The sequence below is a fragment of the Papio anubis genome, chromosome 9, assembly GCF_008728515.1.
Source record: "Papio anubis isolate 15944 chromosome 9, Panubis1.0, whole genome shotgun sequence".
Classification (NCBI taxonomy): Eukaryota; Metazoa; Chordata; class Mammalia; order Primates; family Cercopithecidae; genus Papio; species Papio anubis.
This window is the reverse complement of record NC_044984.1, coordinates 59612024-59632148: the sequence shown is the minus strand read 5'-3', so window position 1 is coordinate 59632148 and position 20125 is coordinate 59612024. Positions and strand designations below refer to the sequence as shown.

The window sequence follows — 20125 nt, the reverse complement described above, 5'->3', positions numbered from 1 at the left end:
AGTTAAGAAAATAATCCCATTTACAATAGCATCAGAAAGATTTAGATATTTAGGAATAAACTTTACCAGGGAGGTGAAAGACTTATACACTGAAAACTACAAAAAAAAAAGCTGACTGAAATAAAAGACACAAATAAATAGAAAGACATCTCATGTTTGTGAATTGTAAGACTTAATATTACTCAAATTACTATACTACCCAAAGCAATACAGCAATACAAAATCCCAAAAGCGTTTTTTTGCAGAAATAGAAGACATAATCCTAATATCCATATGGAACCACAAAGGCCTCACGCTGACTTTAAAACATATGACAAAACTACAGTAATCCAAACAGTGTAGTACTAGCATAAAAACAAACATAAATGGACCAGTGGAACAAAACAGAGAACCAGAAATAAAGCCACTGATGTATGATCCAACAATCTTCTACAAGGGTGCCAGACTACGCAATGGAGAAATGACAATCTCTTCAATACATGGTGCTAGGAAAACTGGATTTCCACATGCAAAAGAATCAAACTGGACCTTTATCTTACACCATACACAAAAATCAACTCCAAATGGATTAAAGACTTAAATGTAATACCTGAAACTATAGAACTCCTTGAAGAAAACATAGAAGAAAAGCTTCTTGATGTTGATACAGGCAATAATTTCTTGGACATGACACCAAAAGCAAAAATAGAAAAATGTGCAGTAAAAGAAACAGTGAAAGAGTGAAAAAGTAACCTATGGAATGGGAGAAAATATTTGCAAACCATGTATCTGACAAGCGGTTAATACGCAAAATGCATAAGAAACCCCTACAATTCAGTAACAAAATAACCGAATTTAAAAACCAGCAAAGAACTTGAACAGCACTTCTCCAAAGAAGATATACAAATGGTCAACAGATAGGGTATTACATATATGTTGTATATATGCTATATGTACACACAGATGTATATGTATGTAAATGGTATATGAAAAGATGTTCAACATCAGTAATCATCAGGGAAACATAAATTGAAAATACAGTGCGCTATAAGGCAAATAAATGGTAAGGATGTGGAGAAACTGGAATCCTACTATACTATTGGAGGGAATGTAAAATGGTACAGTCAGTATGAAAACAGTGTGGAGGTTCCTCAAAAAATAAAAAGTTGAACTACCATATTATCTATCAATCCCACTTCTAGGTATTTGTCTAACAGAATTAAAAGTAAAGTCTCAAAGAAGTATTTGCATTGCCATGTTCATTGATGAATTATTCACAATAGCCAAGAGGTGGAAACAATCTAAAAGCCCATCAACATGACTGGATAAAGAAAATATGTGTATACATACAATGAAATGCTACTCAGCCTTAAAAAATGAAGGAAATACTGTCATGTTACAATATGGATGAAATTTGAAGACATTATGCTAGGAGAAATAAGCCAGTTACAGGACAAAAATTATATGAGGTATCTGTTAATCACACTGATGGAGGCAGAAAGTAAAATGGTGGTTGCCAGGGATATGGGGCAGAGGAAAATGGGGACCTGCCATGCAATGAGTATAGAGTTTCAGTCATACAAGATGAAGAAGTTCTAGAGATTTGCCGTACAAGAATGCACATATAGTTGTACTGTATACTTAAAAATATGTTAATAGATTTCATGTTATGTATTTTTTACCACAATTTTAGCAAGGGAATGGGAGGCATGAAATTTGTATGGCATGACTTGTCCACATTCAAATGCCAGCCACCTTCCAGGGATCAACATTTCCATTTGCAAGAACTCATATCTTTATGAAATTATCTTTATGGAACTGGACTGACAACAAGCTTTCCTATATGGTTTTCAAATTCCACTTTCCACTTCTGAGAAATCAGAATGACATTTATCCATCTTTAATCTTCTAGCACCTTTCCTTTCATTAAGATTTTCCAGAAATTATTTACAGTAGTTGAGAATATTGAACAGCAAGTTCTCTTAGTATTCTGAGAAGAAACTGATCTGGGACAGAAGATTTTAAATAAATGGTTAGATGTTTACCTGCTTTCTTACATGCTACTACTCACCTATCTCAATTTCCCTCTGACCAATGTTTCTTTGTACCCTTTCCAAATTAATATGCATTCTCTCATAGAGAATGTTCTAAAACAAACTAAAAAAAAATTGAACAGGTGGCTCACGCCTGTAATCCCAGCACTGGGAGGCCGAGGCATGCGGATCACCTGAGGCCAGTAGTTTGAGACCAGACTGGCCAACATAGTGAAACCCCATCTCTACTAAAAATACAAAAAACATTAACTGGGCGAGGTGGTGGGTGCCTGTAATCCCAGCTACTTGGGAGGCTGAGGCAGGAGAATCACTTGAACCCAGGTTGTGAACGTTGCAGTGAGTCGACATCAGCCATTGCACTCCAGCCTGGGGAACAAGAATGAAACTCTGTCTCACAAAAAAAAAAAAAAAAGTTGCACAATTTCACCTTCTCATAACTGCTCATATTACACCAAACAGTAGGTCCAAGCTTTTAACAGTACAATTAAAATAATCAAATATATGATTCTTACAAGTAGCAATGATTTATATAATTTTTTAAAATATAGCTATTAAAATTCTAATTTCACTGCTTACTTTTAAATATGCAGCTGCCTCTTGAACAGAAAGCGTTCTTTGACTAGAACTGCCACATTCATGATCTCCTGGAAAGATTAGCATATCATTAATTTTGAATCAGTACTCTCTTAAACACAAGAAAACAAACAATTAATTCAAATATTTTATATATTATACAATTATAGGTTATATTATTATAATCAGTAAACAAAGAACAAGAACAATATTATTTATACTTTCTAGAAGCGATTCCAGTAAGAATATAAACAAAGAAATTCCAGTAAGAATATAAACAAACAACTACCCTTACATTAACCACAACTTTTAAATGCATTTCAGTCCAAACAGGAACATATCTTTTTCTTATAGTCCCAACTAAACTGTAAGCTGTTATAGGAACTATGTCACACTGATGCCTATCCACAGATCTTGGCACACAAGACGCCCTCCAGAAATATGTATTATTCCTAAAAGGGAAAAAATTCAGCAAATTCATTGTGCTAACTTATTTTACGCATCTATTCTTAAAGCTAATCATTTAAAGGTTCAAGTAAGTTTGAATTTATTAATGAATTAAAGTATGTGCATTTTCAGAGTATAACTAATCCTATCTTTAGCAAGGGGTGTACATGCCTTAAAAATTGTTATAACATAGCCAGGTGTGGTGGTGTGCATCTGTAGTCCCAATTACTCAGGAAGCAGAGGCGAGAAGACAGCTTGACTCCAGGAATTTAAAGCTGCAGTAAGCTGTGATCACCCTACTTCACTTCAGCCTGAGTGACAGAAAAGATCTTGTCTCAAAAAAATCTTAAAAAAAAATTGTTATAACAGATCAACAGGGAAATCAGGTACAAGTTTCCACCTATGATCTGGTTTCTACAAAGGGATGTGCTACATATAAATCACTGGAAAACTACATTTATCTTTTATTTTAATTGTTGATAAGAAGAGAATTCAGAGCTTTTTCTTTAGACTGTAAGCAGTTATTAGAAATAAATTATCCTCATATTGAACTCCAATTGTCACGTTTTCCCTTCCCTGTGTCTTTCAAGTAGTTTTGTTAACATGAAAGTAGAATAATTAAAGTAAAATCCTTGGCAAATGTTTCTAAAATAAAAGTTGCCATGTTCTTATTTCAGTTTTGTTCAAGTAATTATTTTAGTATCAGTAGCTATAAAAAGGGGAGAAGTACCTGTTAAATGAACAAGTCTTGAAAGTTTATTAGTGCATCCTCAGAGATGTAGATCCCATAGATTTAGAGCAGAGGTCTGCAAATTACAGCCCATGGGTCAAATCTGGCCTACTGCTGGTTTTTATAAAGGAAGTTTTATTGGAATACAGCCAAGCTCATTCACTTATGTAGTATTTATGGCTGCTTTCATGGTATAACATAACTGAGTGGTTATGACAGAGGCAAACTAATCTACAAAGCCTAAAATATCCACTATCTGGCCCTTCACAGAAAAAAAGCTTGCTGACCCTTACTCAAGGGGAAGGAATCTTATCTTTAAAAGCATACCAGATTATGCTGATTTAGCTGGCCATTAACCATACTTGATAAAACAATGCTACAGAGATACCTGTAGAAGCTTGTGTTAGCAATATCCCTGGCTAGCACAACTAGCATATACTTAACCTATCTCTGAGTGCTACAGTATAGCAAATAAATGTCATTAGCTTGCAGTGTGTGAATGACAATCAAAGCAAAGAAGGCTTTTGGCAATATAATACAGAATTAAAAGCTTAAAAAACTGACCAGAATTAAGCACCTAATGGACAAAACAAAGACAGATGAGAGAATGGGAAACTGTCAGGATCCTAAATACTTCCATTCAACCAGAGAAGTTCCATATTTACCTATAGGCTGCTACCAATAATCTGGTTTACACAAAAGATCTGCTACATAGAAAAGTTTGAAAACTGTATTTTTCTTTTCTTATGACTGCTTACAAGAATCCAAGTCTCTTCTTTCAGATTATATGTAAAATAAAAATTAAAAAAGAACTAAAAAAAGGCAATAGATAAGCTGCTACTGCAGTTTATATGTGCTAAACTTGATACCAATTCATTTATAATAAATTATTCCAATTTCAGACAAGCTCACTACCTTAGAGCTCTCAAAGAATTGCTACGAGCAGAATACGAGGAAAATGCAATGAATCAGGAGAGAAAACTGCAGGAGAATAAATTTACTTTATCCAACAGAATGATACCTATACAACAAATAAAAGAAAATCTGCATTTGTATATTTAATCCAATATTTTAGTTAATTCATTGCTTACCTAATTCCTCTGATACTTAAACTTTCAGGATTTTTTGTTACTATTAATGCAATAAAGAATTTTATCAACTTTATAACTATATAATATATATAAATATGTATATATATATATAACCTCTAATACAGATGGAAGACAGGAAAAAAGCCTTGATTAAATACACATGTAAAAATCAAAAATCACTTTGTATAGGTAACAAAAACTTCTAAAGAAAAATATTCCACAAATATAACACTGGACTTGGAAAAAGATTTTCTACTAATAACATGCTACATACATTTTTCAAAACATTTTTAGCAACTACAAAAGTTAAAACAATTACCTGCAAGCTGTGCCAATCGATCATGAAGCTTATACAATGTGTTCATCATAAGATTTTTTTCACTTTCCTAAAATTAAAAGAAGTTATTATGAAATACCCAATTCCAAGAAAAAAAATACACCAAATAATTCTTATTCAAAAAGAAAAAGCAGTAAATTTAAAATCATAGAAGCCACACAATCTGAAAGACAAATTCATATTTACGTAATGGGCACCATATTTTTAAGAAACCTTAATCTAAGACTCTATTGCTCTAAATATTTCACTTTCTGGAGAATGATTTAAAAATTGGCATAAGGTTAGTGCTAAAAAAGGTCTCACAGACAATAAACTCCATCAATCACCAAAGCAATGTTCCCAACCCCCTCTACACAATGTATTCTTATGTAAACTGCTCATATGAGACTGTTTTCTTCATCAAGGCTGCCCCCCTTCATGTCTTGTTTTAATCTAACTCAACCACATAAAACTAAGGGAATGAGGTGCCCCTGTATAAACTTATGAACCATTAAAATGAAACAAACATTCAACAAACATCTACTAGGAGTTAAGAACTGTTCTCTCAGCAAAGCGAGAGACCCAGTGAACAAGATGGTTCCTGTTCTCAAGGGCAAAAGACATATTAAATGTTATATAACAACTGTAAAGTAATACAGAAGATTCTCTTCCCTCCTTCTTCTGTAAATACAGAGGAAGGGAAGGAGGGAAGAGAATCTATTGAACAGAATATTTGAGTTTGGTTTCAAAGGAAAAAATAACAGATCAGCATTCTAGGCAATCGGAAAGACCCTTAGCAAGGGCATGAAGGTATGAAAGCATTAGTTATATTTCTTACATAACCAGTAGCCTAGTTTGATTCTGCAAACTACTAGAAAAGTTGTTTAGTATTAACTACCAGACAGCCTTGGATAGGAACACAGAGAGTTTGACTTCATTCTGAAAATTTAGCAGGAGAGTAAAACAGACTTGTACATCAGGAATACTATCCGGCCAGAATGTAGAATGTATAGACTGGCCTGGAAGCAGAAATAATTGTATAAAGAGTCTAGATAGAGAATTATTGCAATGGTACAGCCTAAGTACCTGCCAAGTAGTCTAAAGCAACAAGACCCCCAATTTAAGAGCAATTATGATCAAGAGGGACTCATATAAATGATGGAGGAGGGTAGGTTGGGGAAGGGGTAATAGTTTATTGCACTATCTAAAATAAATCCATGATTCATCAGGGGGCTCTGTCTTTATTATTTTCTGTCTTCCTGAAGTTTCCAACAAAACAGATTTACTGGATGAACAGATTATGGAGCAAATTGAAGCAAGATATAAAAGGCTGGAAAAATAACATTTATATGTCTAATAACACGCAACCTCATCCACTTATTTTCTGGTGTATGTTCAGGGACAGAAGAGAACATGTTTGCACACTATAGGTGGCATGTTTTTGTCACTGCAGATTTAATCAGTTATACTAAGAAGAAAACTCATCAAAAGTGCCAAGATCCTACCACCAGAATAGCTGGTTTTATGTCAGATGGTTGACTGAGATAAGTTACTTATTCATTCAGTTTACTACTTGCCTTCCTATATATATATATACACACACACACACATACATATACACACATATATATATTTTGCCTCAACTTTATCTTATTCAGATTCTGAATCAAGCCAGTCCTTACCTTCACATAAGAACAAAAATTCAAACTGCAAAAATTAGATGTCAAAAAGTAAGAGTAGGCCAGGTGCGGTGGCTCACGTCTGTAATCCCAGCACTTTGGGAGGCTGAAGTGGGTGGATCATGAGGTCAAGAGATCGAGACCAGCCTGGCCAAGATGGTAAAACCCCGTCTCTACTAAAAATACAAAAAATTAGCTAAGCGTGGTGGCATGCACCTGTAGTCCCAGCTACTCAGGAGGCTGAGACAGAAGAATCACTTGAACCTGGGAGGCGGAGGTTGCAGTGAGCAGAGATCAGGCCACCGTACTCCAGCCTGGTGACAGAGCGAGACTCCGTCTCAAAAAAAAAAAAAAGTAAGAGCAGGGGCTGAAACTCAGGATTCTGAAATCTAAGCATTTTGATATATTAAACCACAAAATCATTTTTAATAAATAACTTCAACATAACAGGATGAGTAGGTGTTCCAATGATAGTGTAGCTTATGGATTGTGACACACAAAACCAAGGTGAATCTAGTTAAATTTTGGGATTAAAGTAACAGAAAGTTTCTTTCTTTTTGTTTTATATGTCCTATCATACCCTTCCTCACTCCCCTTTCGAAAACAAAACAAAATTTAAACATTTGGCATCTGTCTTCTGATTACATCTTTAATAAACGTAAGAGGGACCTGGGAATAAACTTTAGCTTTTGATTCACAGATATTACACAGGACTAGATAAGTACAAGCAACAACACTTAACCAGATGGAACTGATCTCATACTGGATAACACACACACTGCTAAATTCTCATACAAATAACATAAGAACTCAGAAAGCTCAACTATAGTTTTTTACAAGAATTATCGTTCCAATGAAAATTTATTTAAGGCCGGGTGCAGTGGCTCACACCTGAAATCCCAATAGTTTCAGAGGTTGAGCCAGGAGGACTGCTTGAGCTCAGGAATTTGAGACCAGCCTGGGCAATGTGGCAAAACCCCATCTCTACAAAACAATGCAAAATTTAGCTGGGTGTGGTGGTGTGCACCTGTAGCCCCAGCTCCTTGGGAGACTGAGGTGGGAGGATAACTTGAGCCCAGGAGGTTGAGGCTGCAGTGAGTCTTGCTTTGTCACTCAGGCTGTAGTAGAGTGCAGTGGCATGATGATATATGTTGTTAAGTGAATGAATACATTTTGAGAAAGAAATAGAAAGGTTTTGGTTCAATTATCTTTAGTACAAGTACACTAAACTAGCTAGTACCAATGGCTGACTAAAGTATAATCTAAATCAACTGTTTAAGACTATACTTATTGGTTTACAGTCATACTGATTTACTACTCTATCTATCTCACTTTGCTCTCTCTCTAGATCTGTCTCTCTAACTATCTATCTAGCTATAATGTCTAACTATCTGGCTATCCCTACAGTCATTGCTTTGTCAAACTCAGGCTGTAGTAGAGTTCCACAAGGCCTAAACTACTATAACAATAAGCTTTCGAATAATCTTTCATTAAATAAAGGCAATTTTATAATTTGAATTAGCTACTTTATAATTGTCTGTTTTAGTAAGGGCCAGATTATTGTTTTTCATTTTAGAGGGAGAAAAATCCATAGGGTGACTCTATCCAATTTTCTCATATATTATCACCATTAAATATTTCCCTCTTTAACCCTCAGCCAATTTTCTCTTCAAGGATATTTTTAACTGTTTGCATTATGTCTTTGATTAAATAATAATGAATTTTGACACTTGTGATATGGTTTGGCTCTGTGTCCCCACCCAAATGTTACCTTGAATTGTAATAATTCCCACGTGTTTTGGGAGGTAGTGGTGAGAGGTAACTGAATTATGCATGGGGTGGCTTTTTTTCCCATGCTATTCTCGTGATGAATAGTGAATAAGTCTCACAAGATCCAATGGTTTTATAAAGGGGAGTTGCCCTGCATATACTCTGTTGCCTGCCACCAGGTAAGATATGACTTTCACCTTCTGCCATGATTGTGAGGCCTCCCCAGCTGAACTGTGAGTCAATTAAACCTCTTTCCTTTATAAATTACCCAGTCTCGGTAAATCTTTATTAGCAGCGTGAGAACAGACTAATACAACTTGGCAAGGGGCCCTGTACAGAATGAGCATTTAATATAAGTAAACAGCCACTATCTTCATTGTAATTATTACTATTATTCAGAAGTTCAGAACTTCAGTTTCCTCCTTGGGGAAAATTAAACAGAAAAAATAGTCTTCTATTTCCAATGTTCAGTAAGTATACTGTACCAAATTTAAATTATGACACTGTAGCACTGTTACACTTAATAATGCAACTGAAAAAGCCAACTTTGTTTTAAACAATTATCACCACAATAGAATATTACTAATCATTTCAGAGTTCCACTTTAACAACAGAAAGTAATATTCTATGGATGTGATTACACATTATTACACATCCTTCAGTACAACAAATAATGTTTTCTATGCAAGTCTATATAACAGTTCCTATAATTAAAAATTAACAACTAATTACAAGCTTAAACATCTTAATCTCTGAAGTCCCTGTAATGATGGGTAAGTGAAAAATATTTTTACATAAATAAGATTTAGGTTAAAATTAGTATTATAGCACTCTTTAAAAAATTAAAGAAATAGCCTGAAGGACGTGCTGTCTTTCTAAGTCCTTTTGATGGTCGAATAGGCATGCCAATATGCAGAAGATCCAAAGAGATAAAATGAGGGCAAAACAGACAAAAACTGCTAAGGTATCCAACAACTACAGGCAATAGGTATACTTTTAAGTGTAAGATAAGATCCACTGATGATATGCCACTCCCATTTTACTTGGCAGTTGTCTTTTACAGTAAAGCGATAAACAGTTCAGCTCTTAAGAGAAAATCTGTGTCAGATTTAATTATACTACAGTTAAGGAACACTCAGAATAAGAAAGCCTATTGTTTTAGACTAAAATAACCCTAAAATTACTATTTTTTACTTGATAAAACCTATTGTTTTAGACTAAAATAACTTTAAAATTACTTTTTTTAGTTGATAGTATTCTAATGCTTTTATCATATAAAACATGACATGAAATTATCAGTACTATGATCATTTACTTACTTGTATTTTTCCAAATGTTTCACCAAAGGGGTTTTCTACTATCAAGGAAAGAAAAAAAGAGAAGTATTAGCATCACTTAAGAATTAAAATCCCCCAAACAAACTCTCTGAAATGCCAGCACGTACTTTGCTAAAACTAGATATAAATATGCAAACCAAATGTAAACAAACTGGTGATAATAATGGTTGGGGAAGTAATTTTTCAGAGTTACACTTATCATTCTCACTCTGAATTAGTGGTTTTTCTCATCATCACTGAGATCAGGTGCTCTGGTGTCACAGAAGCTGAGTTCAAGTCCCAGCTCCACCTCTACCACTTATTAGTAATGTCTCCTTGAACTAACATCTAATTAGCTACTCGAAATTGTAGTTTCTTATTTAAAGGAGTATGGATAACAATGATACCTACCTTATACAGTTGTTGTCAGAATTAAATGAGATAAACAAGATAAAATGTTTGACACAGTGTCAAGCACTTAATATGCACTCAATACACACTATTCATTATTATTACTGTTAATGACTATATCATTTGTTTCCACCTTAACTTGATTTCACTTCAAAATATAGAGTAAGAAGCAGTTAACTACTGAAAGAAATCTATAAGATGCTTTAAAACTAAATAATTCATTTAGAATTCTGACTTCTAATTTTTTTAAATCCACCTTCCTAATCCTTGCTAACATCTGAAAAAGTGGCAAGAAAAAAAAAAAATACAGATCGAAGTAACTAAGCATTAAGTCTCAGTATTAGACAATTCCAAATGCCCAATAAAATATTACATAATAAGGAAAGGATTTACCACTTTCCATCCAACCCCTATGCCCCTCCTTCACCTCTAAATTAAGATACAAAAATGTTTATGGCTGAATATGTAGCACCTCTCAGGGTTTTTATTCAGAATCTTCTCCTTATCATTTTGTTTATTTTAATATCACATACAAAAATATTCAAAGCTTTCAGATACCTGTAAACTTTTATATTTTATATAGACTATATATCTGTATACTCCAGGTTACGACTAAGACTAACTGATCTCACAAAGTAGTTCACACTGACCAGGTTTCCTTTCTGAGATGCTTTTCTATTTTTATTTGAGAAAACAGGAAGTCCCATAGGAACCAGGAACTGCCTGATTCTAAGAAAGTTCATGTGAGACCAGCTTAACAAGGTACAATAAAAGAGCAAGGAAAAAAAAATGTATCCTGTTATCATCATAAGGGATCTTGCTAATGGATTTTTAAACGATGTTTCTCTATACATCAAAGGATTTTAATGTTGGGAAAGAAAAAGTTTTGAAAGATATTACAGAACATCAAAAGTACTCAAAAGGGGAATATGGAGAAGAAATAATACAGCTTCAAGATTAAACAAAATGTTAATGATCAGAACACATGGACTAAAAAGATACCCTTTTTAATAATACTAATTTTTCAATGTAAACATTGAACAGCTATATTTAGCTCAATATACTACCAAAAAAATGCCTTGTCATTTGGCCAAATGACAATAAATTAGCCAAACAATACGAAGTGTAAGAAGTATTTGCTCTTTATAAGAACGATTCTTAAAAATATAAATGTGCAGTTCCAAAAAGAAGTTTTAATGTCTATGAAGAAAAGTCATGCTAGTATTGCTTTTTTGATTACATGCAAAATTACTTTTTGTTAAGACTATCAAATGGAAAATCAGCTCTCTGAGTAGCTCCATAAAAGCGTAACTGTAAATTATGAATGTTCACCAGACTGTGGGCTTCTCAAGACAGGGAGTGTGTTATACACATGTGCATGCCCAGAACCAAGCATAGTACTAGACACACAGTTAGTGCTTGAAAAATGCTGGTAGTGCTATCTAGGCACTCTTCTTTATTTCACTTTGTGCTTTAACACTGAAGCAAAAGTGTTAAATTCTGCAGGAAGCTGGAGGAGGGTATGTTCTGAGCTACTAAGAAGGGAGAGGGATAGGATAACACAGAAAGCTGAAGAGGAGGAAAACAATTTTGCTGAAAATATTGCTCTGCCCCTAGTATCCTTCTAGATTTCTGCCTCTTGCCTTGTAGTCTAAAATACCTGGAGTATAACATACCTAAAAAAGCCAAGAGTATACTTTCCACCCAACAAAACTTCCGTTAAATTTTTTTTCCCAAAATGCTCATGATAATCGCCACCTATTAAATGAACAGAGACCTATTAACAACAGCAGAAGTAAAACATGTCCTTGGGGTTAAGTTTTTACAGGAAAACACCACCCCAAAACAGCAATTCTAACAAATTAAAAGCCTCAAAGTTTTCAAAGTATCTTTACACATTTTTTTCCTTTCCCCAAATCATTTCAGTATTTCTAAAAACATACCAATATCTTCTATCACATTCAAATTACCTAGTCTTTAATGAAAACAACACATACTGTTACCCCTAGTGAAAATATGTAATACCCTATCCCAATTAGGTAACTGAAGAGAAGAAACCTTGTTTCAAAAGCATCCCACAGCAAAAATTTGCCACTTCATTCATTATTCAGTCAACTAGGGAGAGAAAACTAGGGAGGGACCTGAGAATGAATTACAGCTCTTATCTCTTATCCTAGAGCAATGATAATGACGAGATAGTACTTCAAAATTTACTCTTTCATCCCCTAAAGGCAAAGCCTTGAAGCCATTTTTGATCTGTTGTCCTCCTTTAACCCTACACTCCCAACAGCCTCTCACTATTGCTTTTTTGGACCGACCTTCTTCAATACTTTAGTTCAGATTATTTCAAGCCTCAAATATACCAAACTTTTCTTTGTAAATGTCCTTAATATTTTGACTTCTTTTCCCTTTAAACTATCCTAATAACTGTAAAAATCAAATTCCTTAAATGTTTCATTAGAACCCTCAAAATTTTCCAATGGTTTCTAATCACACTTTGTTGCAAGGAACAAATTCTTATCTTGTGATAATTGCTTATAAGACACACAATGCTTCTCTTCCAAATCCCTCCCTCCACACCCCAACAATTCCAAAAATGTTACTAGTTTTACTGGTCTTTTCTCAAATGTAAACAGGTTTCCATCCTCTTACATAGAAATAAAATTTATCATCTGTTATGAATTCTCAGATAAAAAGGAAAAACTTGCGAACACATCTATACTTTTATAAACTTCAAAGTATATGCTTTCCTAGCTTAAGAGTCCCAAGCATATGCAGAATAAATGATATGCTACTTATGACTCAGGAAAACAGGCAACAGTACATCCAGGATGCTTTCCTATGCTTTCTTCGGGTCAACACAGCCAGCTTCAGTCTGCTCTGACAATTTTTTGTTCTGTATACATGGAACCACTGTCAATTATAGCACACAAAAATATTCTCTCAGAAGACTGAGCATTTGATCTTTCTGGTCTTCTTTAAGCCTGAATGTTTTCTCCATTCTGCCTTGAAGGTTCAGTTTGCAGCTATGCTACAACCATGAAGGATGCCTAATCACTGCAGTTTATCGTGACCTCCCTCTCAGAACCCCCCTTCTCAGAATCTCAGTAATTTACTACCTTTCATCATGATTTCAATATTTGGTGTTCAACTCCTCACCCCCAGCCCCAACAAGACTGCAATATCGCCATGTATCTCAATGCCTTTGCAGATACTGGGTACTATGCACATGCTGAACAAATAGAAACTTGAGGGTATACTACAGTCTCCGAGATGAGTAGTTTCGTCAATGCCAGAAAAGTACTAGCCTTGATCACTACAACCCTCTTCTCTGAATAAAAAGGAAATTATGTTTATTGAGTTCCTAATACGCACCAGGAATAATGCTGCTGCCATGTACTCAAGAGGTACCTCATTTCATCCTCGTAACACTACCATTCAGAGTAGATATTAGCCCCATTTTTGCAGACAGAAATATTGAGACATGTTGAGGTTAAGTTGCTTCCTTGAAGTAAACAGTTTAATAAGTTGGGATTCAAAAATAAGCGACTCAAACCTATTTGTGTCTGACTCCAAAGCCTACATAACTCTCATCATAGAAATAACTATAGAAAATAAAACATTGGTTTTATATAAAGAAAGCATGCTCTAAAACTTTCCAATTTTGAATCATTAATTTGGTTATTTATATAATGCATCAAAAATGACAAAAAAGGGGATATGGGAGGAAAACACTGCTGTTGAAAAATACATTTTCTCTTAGATGAGGAAAAAATTCTCTTCAAAACAGATTCTCCAATTGTAGTCCAGGGAAGTATTTTCCATGATATATAAAAATATAAAGTATTCCGTGACTTCCATGGACAGAATTATTCACTCCCCTTCTCTCTGAGGCCATGGCACTCTGTTCATATGACTACTACAGAGTGTACCACATGGCATCAGTTTAAAAAAATTACAATTTCTGATTTAGTACCATACTACATCTAAACGATATTTTCATTTGGCTTCATCTTGCAACATAAAATATTCACAAACATATAAAGTGCCTACTATGTCCAGGTATTATGCTAGTTACAAGAGACTTAAAAATAAATACATATAAGCCCTGTCCTCAGACATTCAGTCCTAGAGGGCAGCAATTCTACAGACAGGAGTTTTAAAGGCAGTCTCTAAAACTCCATGACCTTAAGGCTAGTGTGACCTTAAGGACAGTTTCAATAAAGTCATCTAGGCAGTTATATTCAGATGCCTGAATGTGCAGTTATCTCTCTGTATTACATCTTTATGTAAACAAACATTCAAATTCTCAAATCCCATCTTCTAGCAATAATGGTGTCAGCACCGCATAATTTTATGTGAAGAAAGCAAAGGGGTTGTGGGTGAGGGGGAACATTTCCAACAGCTGCAAAACATTGCACCTGTGTGGCAAACAGTTCTGCATTTCACTATTATCCAGACCAATCTAAAAATGGACAGGATGAACAAGGCAGGACATGTTTTTGTAACACAGCATTTTGCCCATTTGTTTTCTGAAAGTTCTCTAATTGTTTCATGGCTTTATGAAATAGATGGTCATTCTAGATGACAGGAACAGTTCACTTGATGTATACTTAACATATGAATATTGAGTTTACGTAATCAAAATAGGAAAAGTTTTATGGACAAAATTATCTATTACTGTCTTCCATAAAACTTGCCTAAGGTAAACTCTTGTACCACCACCCTTGTATTCATTAATAACCTTTCAATTGTAATCCCACCTATTGATCTGAATTTCGATATACAAACCTAGATGGGGATAATCAGATATAGAGAAGGGAAAGGGCAAGAACACAAAAGCTTCTCCACTTCTGCCTTCTGTTCTCCTACAGAACTCCCAATTTTCACCTGTCCTTGTTTGAGAGGCAAAAATCCCATGCTGTTTTCAAATAAACTATGCTTAAAAATAACAAAGTACACACTGATTTTGTAAAAAAAAAAAAAAAAAAAAAAACTTTAAACATTGCTATCAAAGTACTAAGAATATAAAGAAAACTGAAAACAATGCGTCTAAGGAAGTAAAAGGTCAAAACTCAGAGTCAAATTTTCCATTATCCTTATTACTTAGCTGGTTCTTAGTCTTTATATATGATAAAAAAAAATTATGGTCTCTTTCAATCTTGTAATCATCTGAAAGTCTCACACTTGCTCAACATAAAAATGAAGATTCTTGGGGTGGGGGGGGAACTGATATCAGACTGATATGGTTAGCCTCTGTGTCCCCATCTAAATCTAATCTCAAATTGTAATCCCCATGTGTTGAGGGAGGGATCTGGTGGGAGGTGATTGGATCATGGAGGCAGTTTCCCCCATGCTGTTCTTGTGATAGTGAGTTCTCATGAGATCAGATGGTTTTATAAGCGGCTCTTCCCCATCTGCATTGTCTCTCTCCTGCCACCTCCTGAAAAAGGTACTTGCTTCTGCTTCTCCTTTTGCCATTATTGCAAATTTCCTGAGGCCTTCCTAGCCTTGCAGAACTATGAGTCAATTAAACCTCTTTCCTTTATAAATTACCCAGTCTTGGGTATTTCTTTATAGCAGTGTGAGAATGGATTAATACAGAGACTATAACTGAAATTACTTATATTTACTCAAGCACTAATTCCACATGATAATTGTACCCTCAGTTTGAGATCTCTGTAACAAAAGCTGTAAGAAAGACTTCTAACCACAGGCTTTTCAACAAGTCTTTATGAAGTATATTCTGGCAAGGTGTGCAGAAAAAGGAATGCTTTTACACTATTAGTGGGAGTGTAAATTAGTTCAACCATTGTGGAAGACAGTGTGACGATTCCTCAAAGATCTAGAGGTGGAAATATCATTTGACCCACCAATCAATTACTGAATATGCCCAAAGGAATAGAAATCGTTCTATTATAAAGATACATGCACACATATGTTCACTGCAGCACTATTTGCAAGAGCAAAGACATGGAATCAACCTAAATGCCCATCAATGAGAGACTGGATAAAGAAAATGTGGTACATATACACCATGCAATACTATCGGCCATAAAAAGGAACAAGATCATGTCCTTTGCAAGGACATGTATGGAGCTGGAGGCCATTATTCTCAGCAAACTAACACGAGAACAGAAAACCAAATACTCTATGTTCTCACTTATAAGTTGGAGCTGAAAGATGAGAACACACGGGCACGTGGAAGGGAAAGACCCATACTGGGACCTGTCAGAGGGTTGGGTGGGGTGAGGGAGAGCATTAGGAAGAATAGCTAATAGATACTGGCCTTAATACCTGGATTGACAGAATGATCGGCGCAGCAAATCACCATGGCACACATTTATGTAACAAACCTGTGCATCCTGCACACGTACCCCTGAAATTAAAAAAAATAAAAATGAAGAAAAAAAAGTGGCAGTTTCTTAGAAGCTACTGATGACATTAACTCTTACTTTGAACATCAATAGTTCAAATGCACTAATTAAAACATGAGTGTGGATAACAAAACAAGACCCAAGTATAAATTGTCTGTAAGAAATCCACCTCAAATGTAAAGACACATGTAGATTAAAAGTAAAAATATGGAGAAAGTTATACCATGCTAACACTAATAAAATAAAGTAAGAGTAGCTGTATTAATTTCAGATACTGCAAACTTCAGGGCAAGGAAAGTTATCAGTGACAAAGAAGAGCATTACATAATGATAAAGGGGTCAATTCTCTAAGAAGATATAACAATACCTAACGTTTATGTACCTAACAAAAAAGTACCAAAATATGTGAGGCAAAAACTGACAGAAATGAAAGGAAAAAAAGAGGAATCCACTAACATAGAGACTTCAACACTGCTGTACCAGAAATGGTCAGATCCAGCAGGCAGAAAGTCAGTAAGCATAGGTGAACTCAACAAATCATTAATCACCTGGATATAATGAACAAAAGACTACTTCATCAAACAACAACAGAATACACAGTCTTCTCAAGCTTACATGGAATGTTCACCGAGACAGACCACATTCTGGGCCATAAAACATGCCATAACAAATTTAAAACAGAAGTCATACAATGACTGCTCTCACACTGCAACTAAATTAAACAAGAAATCAACGGAAAGATAGCTGCAAAAATCCTAAAATACTTGGGGATTAAACAACACATTTCTAAATAACATATGGGTTTACAAAGAAATCTTGAGACACTTTAAAATATTTTGAACTAAATGAAAACAAAATGTACCAAAATTTGTGGGACATGGCAAAAGTAGTGCTTAGAAGGAAATTTATTAAATTTACGTCTAGTGTTCCATTATTGGAACACTAAGCATGTGGGAGTTATTAATACCCTACTGCACAAGATCATCGCCAAGGCCTGATTGCTAAAATTCAAATAATTGCAACCTAAGGCATAAATGACTTAATGAATGCATAAATTAGGAAAGAAAGACCTAATATCATTTATAAGCTTCCACCTTGGAAAATCAGGAAGAGAGTAAATTAAATCCAAAATAAACATAAGAAAGAGTAAGAATTAGAGCAGAAATCAATGAAATTAAAAAAACAAGAAATCTACAGAGAAAAATCAATGAAACCAGAAGCCGGTTCCTTGAAAATGTTAATGAAATTAACAAGCGTTTAGGCAGGCTAGCTAAGAAAAAGAGAGAGGAAACCAATTACTAGTATCAGAAATAAAAGAGGACATTACTATGGATCCCACAGATATTAAAAGGATAACAAAAGAATGTTGTGAACAACTCTATGCCCACAAATTTGACAACCTTGATGAAACACACCAATTCCTCGAAAAACACAATCTGTCAAAACTCACAGAAGACACAATCTGAATAGGACTATACCTATTAAAGAAACGGAATCAGTAAGTAATAACCTTCCAAAATAGAAAGCACCAGGCCAGATGGAGAATTCTTCCAAAGATTTAAGGAAAAACTTATACCACTTCTCTACAATATCTTTCAGAAGACAGAAACAGATATGAGTTCAGCATTACCCTAATACCAAAACTAGACAAAGACATTACAAGAAAATTTCAGAACAATATCTCTCATGAACACAGATGCAAAAGTCTTCAACAAATAGCAAATTCCACAGTATAACAAGAACAATATATTACAACCAAGTGGGATTTATTGCAGCTGTGCAATCTGAAAATAAATTAATGTAGTCCATATCAAGAGGCTAAAGAAAAAAAAAATCACATGATCTTATCAACAAATGCAGAAAAAGCATCTGACACAAGGTCAATACCCAGGCCAGGCATAGTGGCTCACGCCTGTAATCCCAGCACTTTGGGAGGCCAAGGCAGCTGGATCACCTGAGGTCAGGAGTTCAAGACCAGCCTGGCCAACATGGTGAAATCCCATCTCTACTAAAAATACAAAATTAGCCAGGTGTGGTGGCACACTCTTGTAATCCCAACTACTCGGGTGGCTGAAGCAGGAGAATTGCTTGAACCTGGAAGGCCGAAGTTGCAGTGAGCCGAGATGGCACCATTGCACTCCAGCCTGGGCAACAAGAGCAAAACTCCATCTCAACAAAAAAAAAAAAAAAAAAAAGTTCAATACCCACGCATCAAAAAAAAAAAAGACAAAAAACTCTCAGTAAAATAAACTAGGAATAGAAGGGAATTTCCTCAACTTGATAAAGAATATTAATTTAAAACAAAATTAAAACAAAAATAGAAACACGTACAGTTTACACCATGCTTCATGGTGAGAAACTCAAAGCATTCTCATTAAGATGAGCAATGAAGCAAGGATGTTTTGTCTTCTCTCACCATTGCACTGCAACATCATACTAGAAGTCCTAGCTAACGCAATCAGAAGAGAAAGAAAAAGTACAGAGGTTGAAAGAAGAAATAAAACTTTGTTCACAGATAATATGACAATATATGTAGAAAATCTGAAAGAACTGATCAAAAAAACTCCTGGAACTAACAAGCAACCATAGCAAGGTTGCAAGATGCAAGGTTAATATTCAACTACTTTGCTATATGCCTGCAAGGAACAAGTGGAATTTAAAATTTAAAACACAATAATGTTTACATTAGCATCCTCCCAAAATGAAATAGGTAAATCTAACAAAACATGTACAAGATCTACATGAGCAAAACTATAAGACTCTGATCAAAGACATCAAAAAGAACTAATTAAACCGAAAGATAGTTCATGTCCATGGATAAGAAAGTTCAGTATTTTCTAGATGTCAGTTCTTCTCAACTTGATCTGTAAACTCAATGCAATACCAATCAAAATCCCAGCAGATTATTTTGGGGATACTGTTAAACTGATTCTAAGGTTTATACGGTAAGGCAACAGACCCAGAATAAACAACAAAATATTGAAGAACAAAGGTGAGAGACTGACAGTGTCTGACTTCAAGACTTACTCTAAAGCTACAATAATCTAGACAGTGTGGTATTGGTAAAAGAACAGACAAAAAGATCAGTGAAACAGAATAGAGAGCCCAGAAATAGACCCACATAAATACAGTCAACCGATCTTTGATAAAGGAACAAAGGCAATACAATGGAGCAAAGATAGTTTTTTCAACAAATAATTCTGGAACACCTGGATACTCACATGCAAAAAATTTAATCTAGACACAGATCTTATACCCTTCCCAAAAATTAAGTCAAAATGGATCGCACACCTACATATCAAACACAAAACTACAAAACTCCTAGAAGATAAAAGATAAAAGAGAATCTAGATGACCTAGGGTTTAGCAATGACATTTTAGA

At 34.8% G+C, this 20125-nt stretch overlaps 1 protein-coding gene across 2 annotated transcripts in view; it reads right to left on the bottom strand.

Annotated features, from left to right (window-relative positions):
- LEMD3 (LEM domain containing 3) overlaps nt 1-20125 on the bottom strand; it is a 79391-nt gene that overhangs the window by 27501 nt on the left and 31765 nt on the right. For both annotated transcript variants that reach the window (XM_021922567.2, XM_003906727.5), the window contains exons 2-4: nt 9959-9996; nt 5194-5260; nt 2610-2677 (exon numbers count right to left, since the gene is read on the bottom strand). In XM_021922567.2, coding sequence (XP_021778259.1) covers nt 2610-2677; nt 5194-5260; nt 9959-9996 — 173 coding nt within the window. The remainder of the gene's footprint in view (nt 1-2609; nt 2678-5193; nt 5261-9958; nt 9997-20125) is intronic.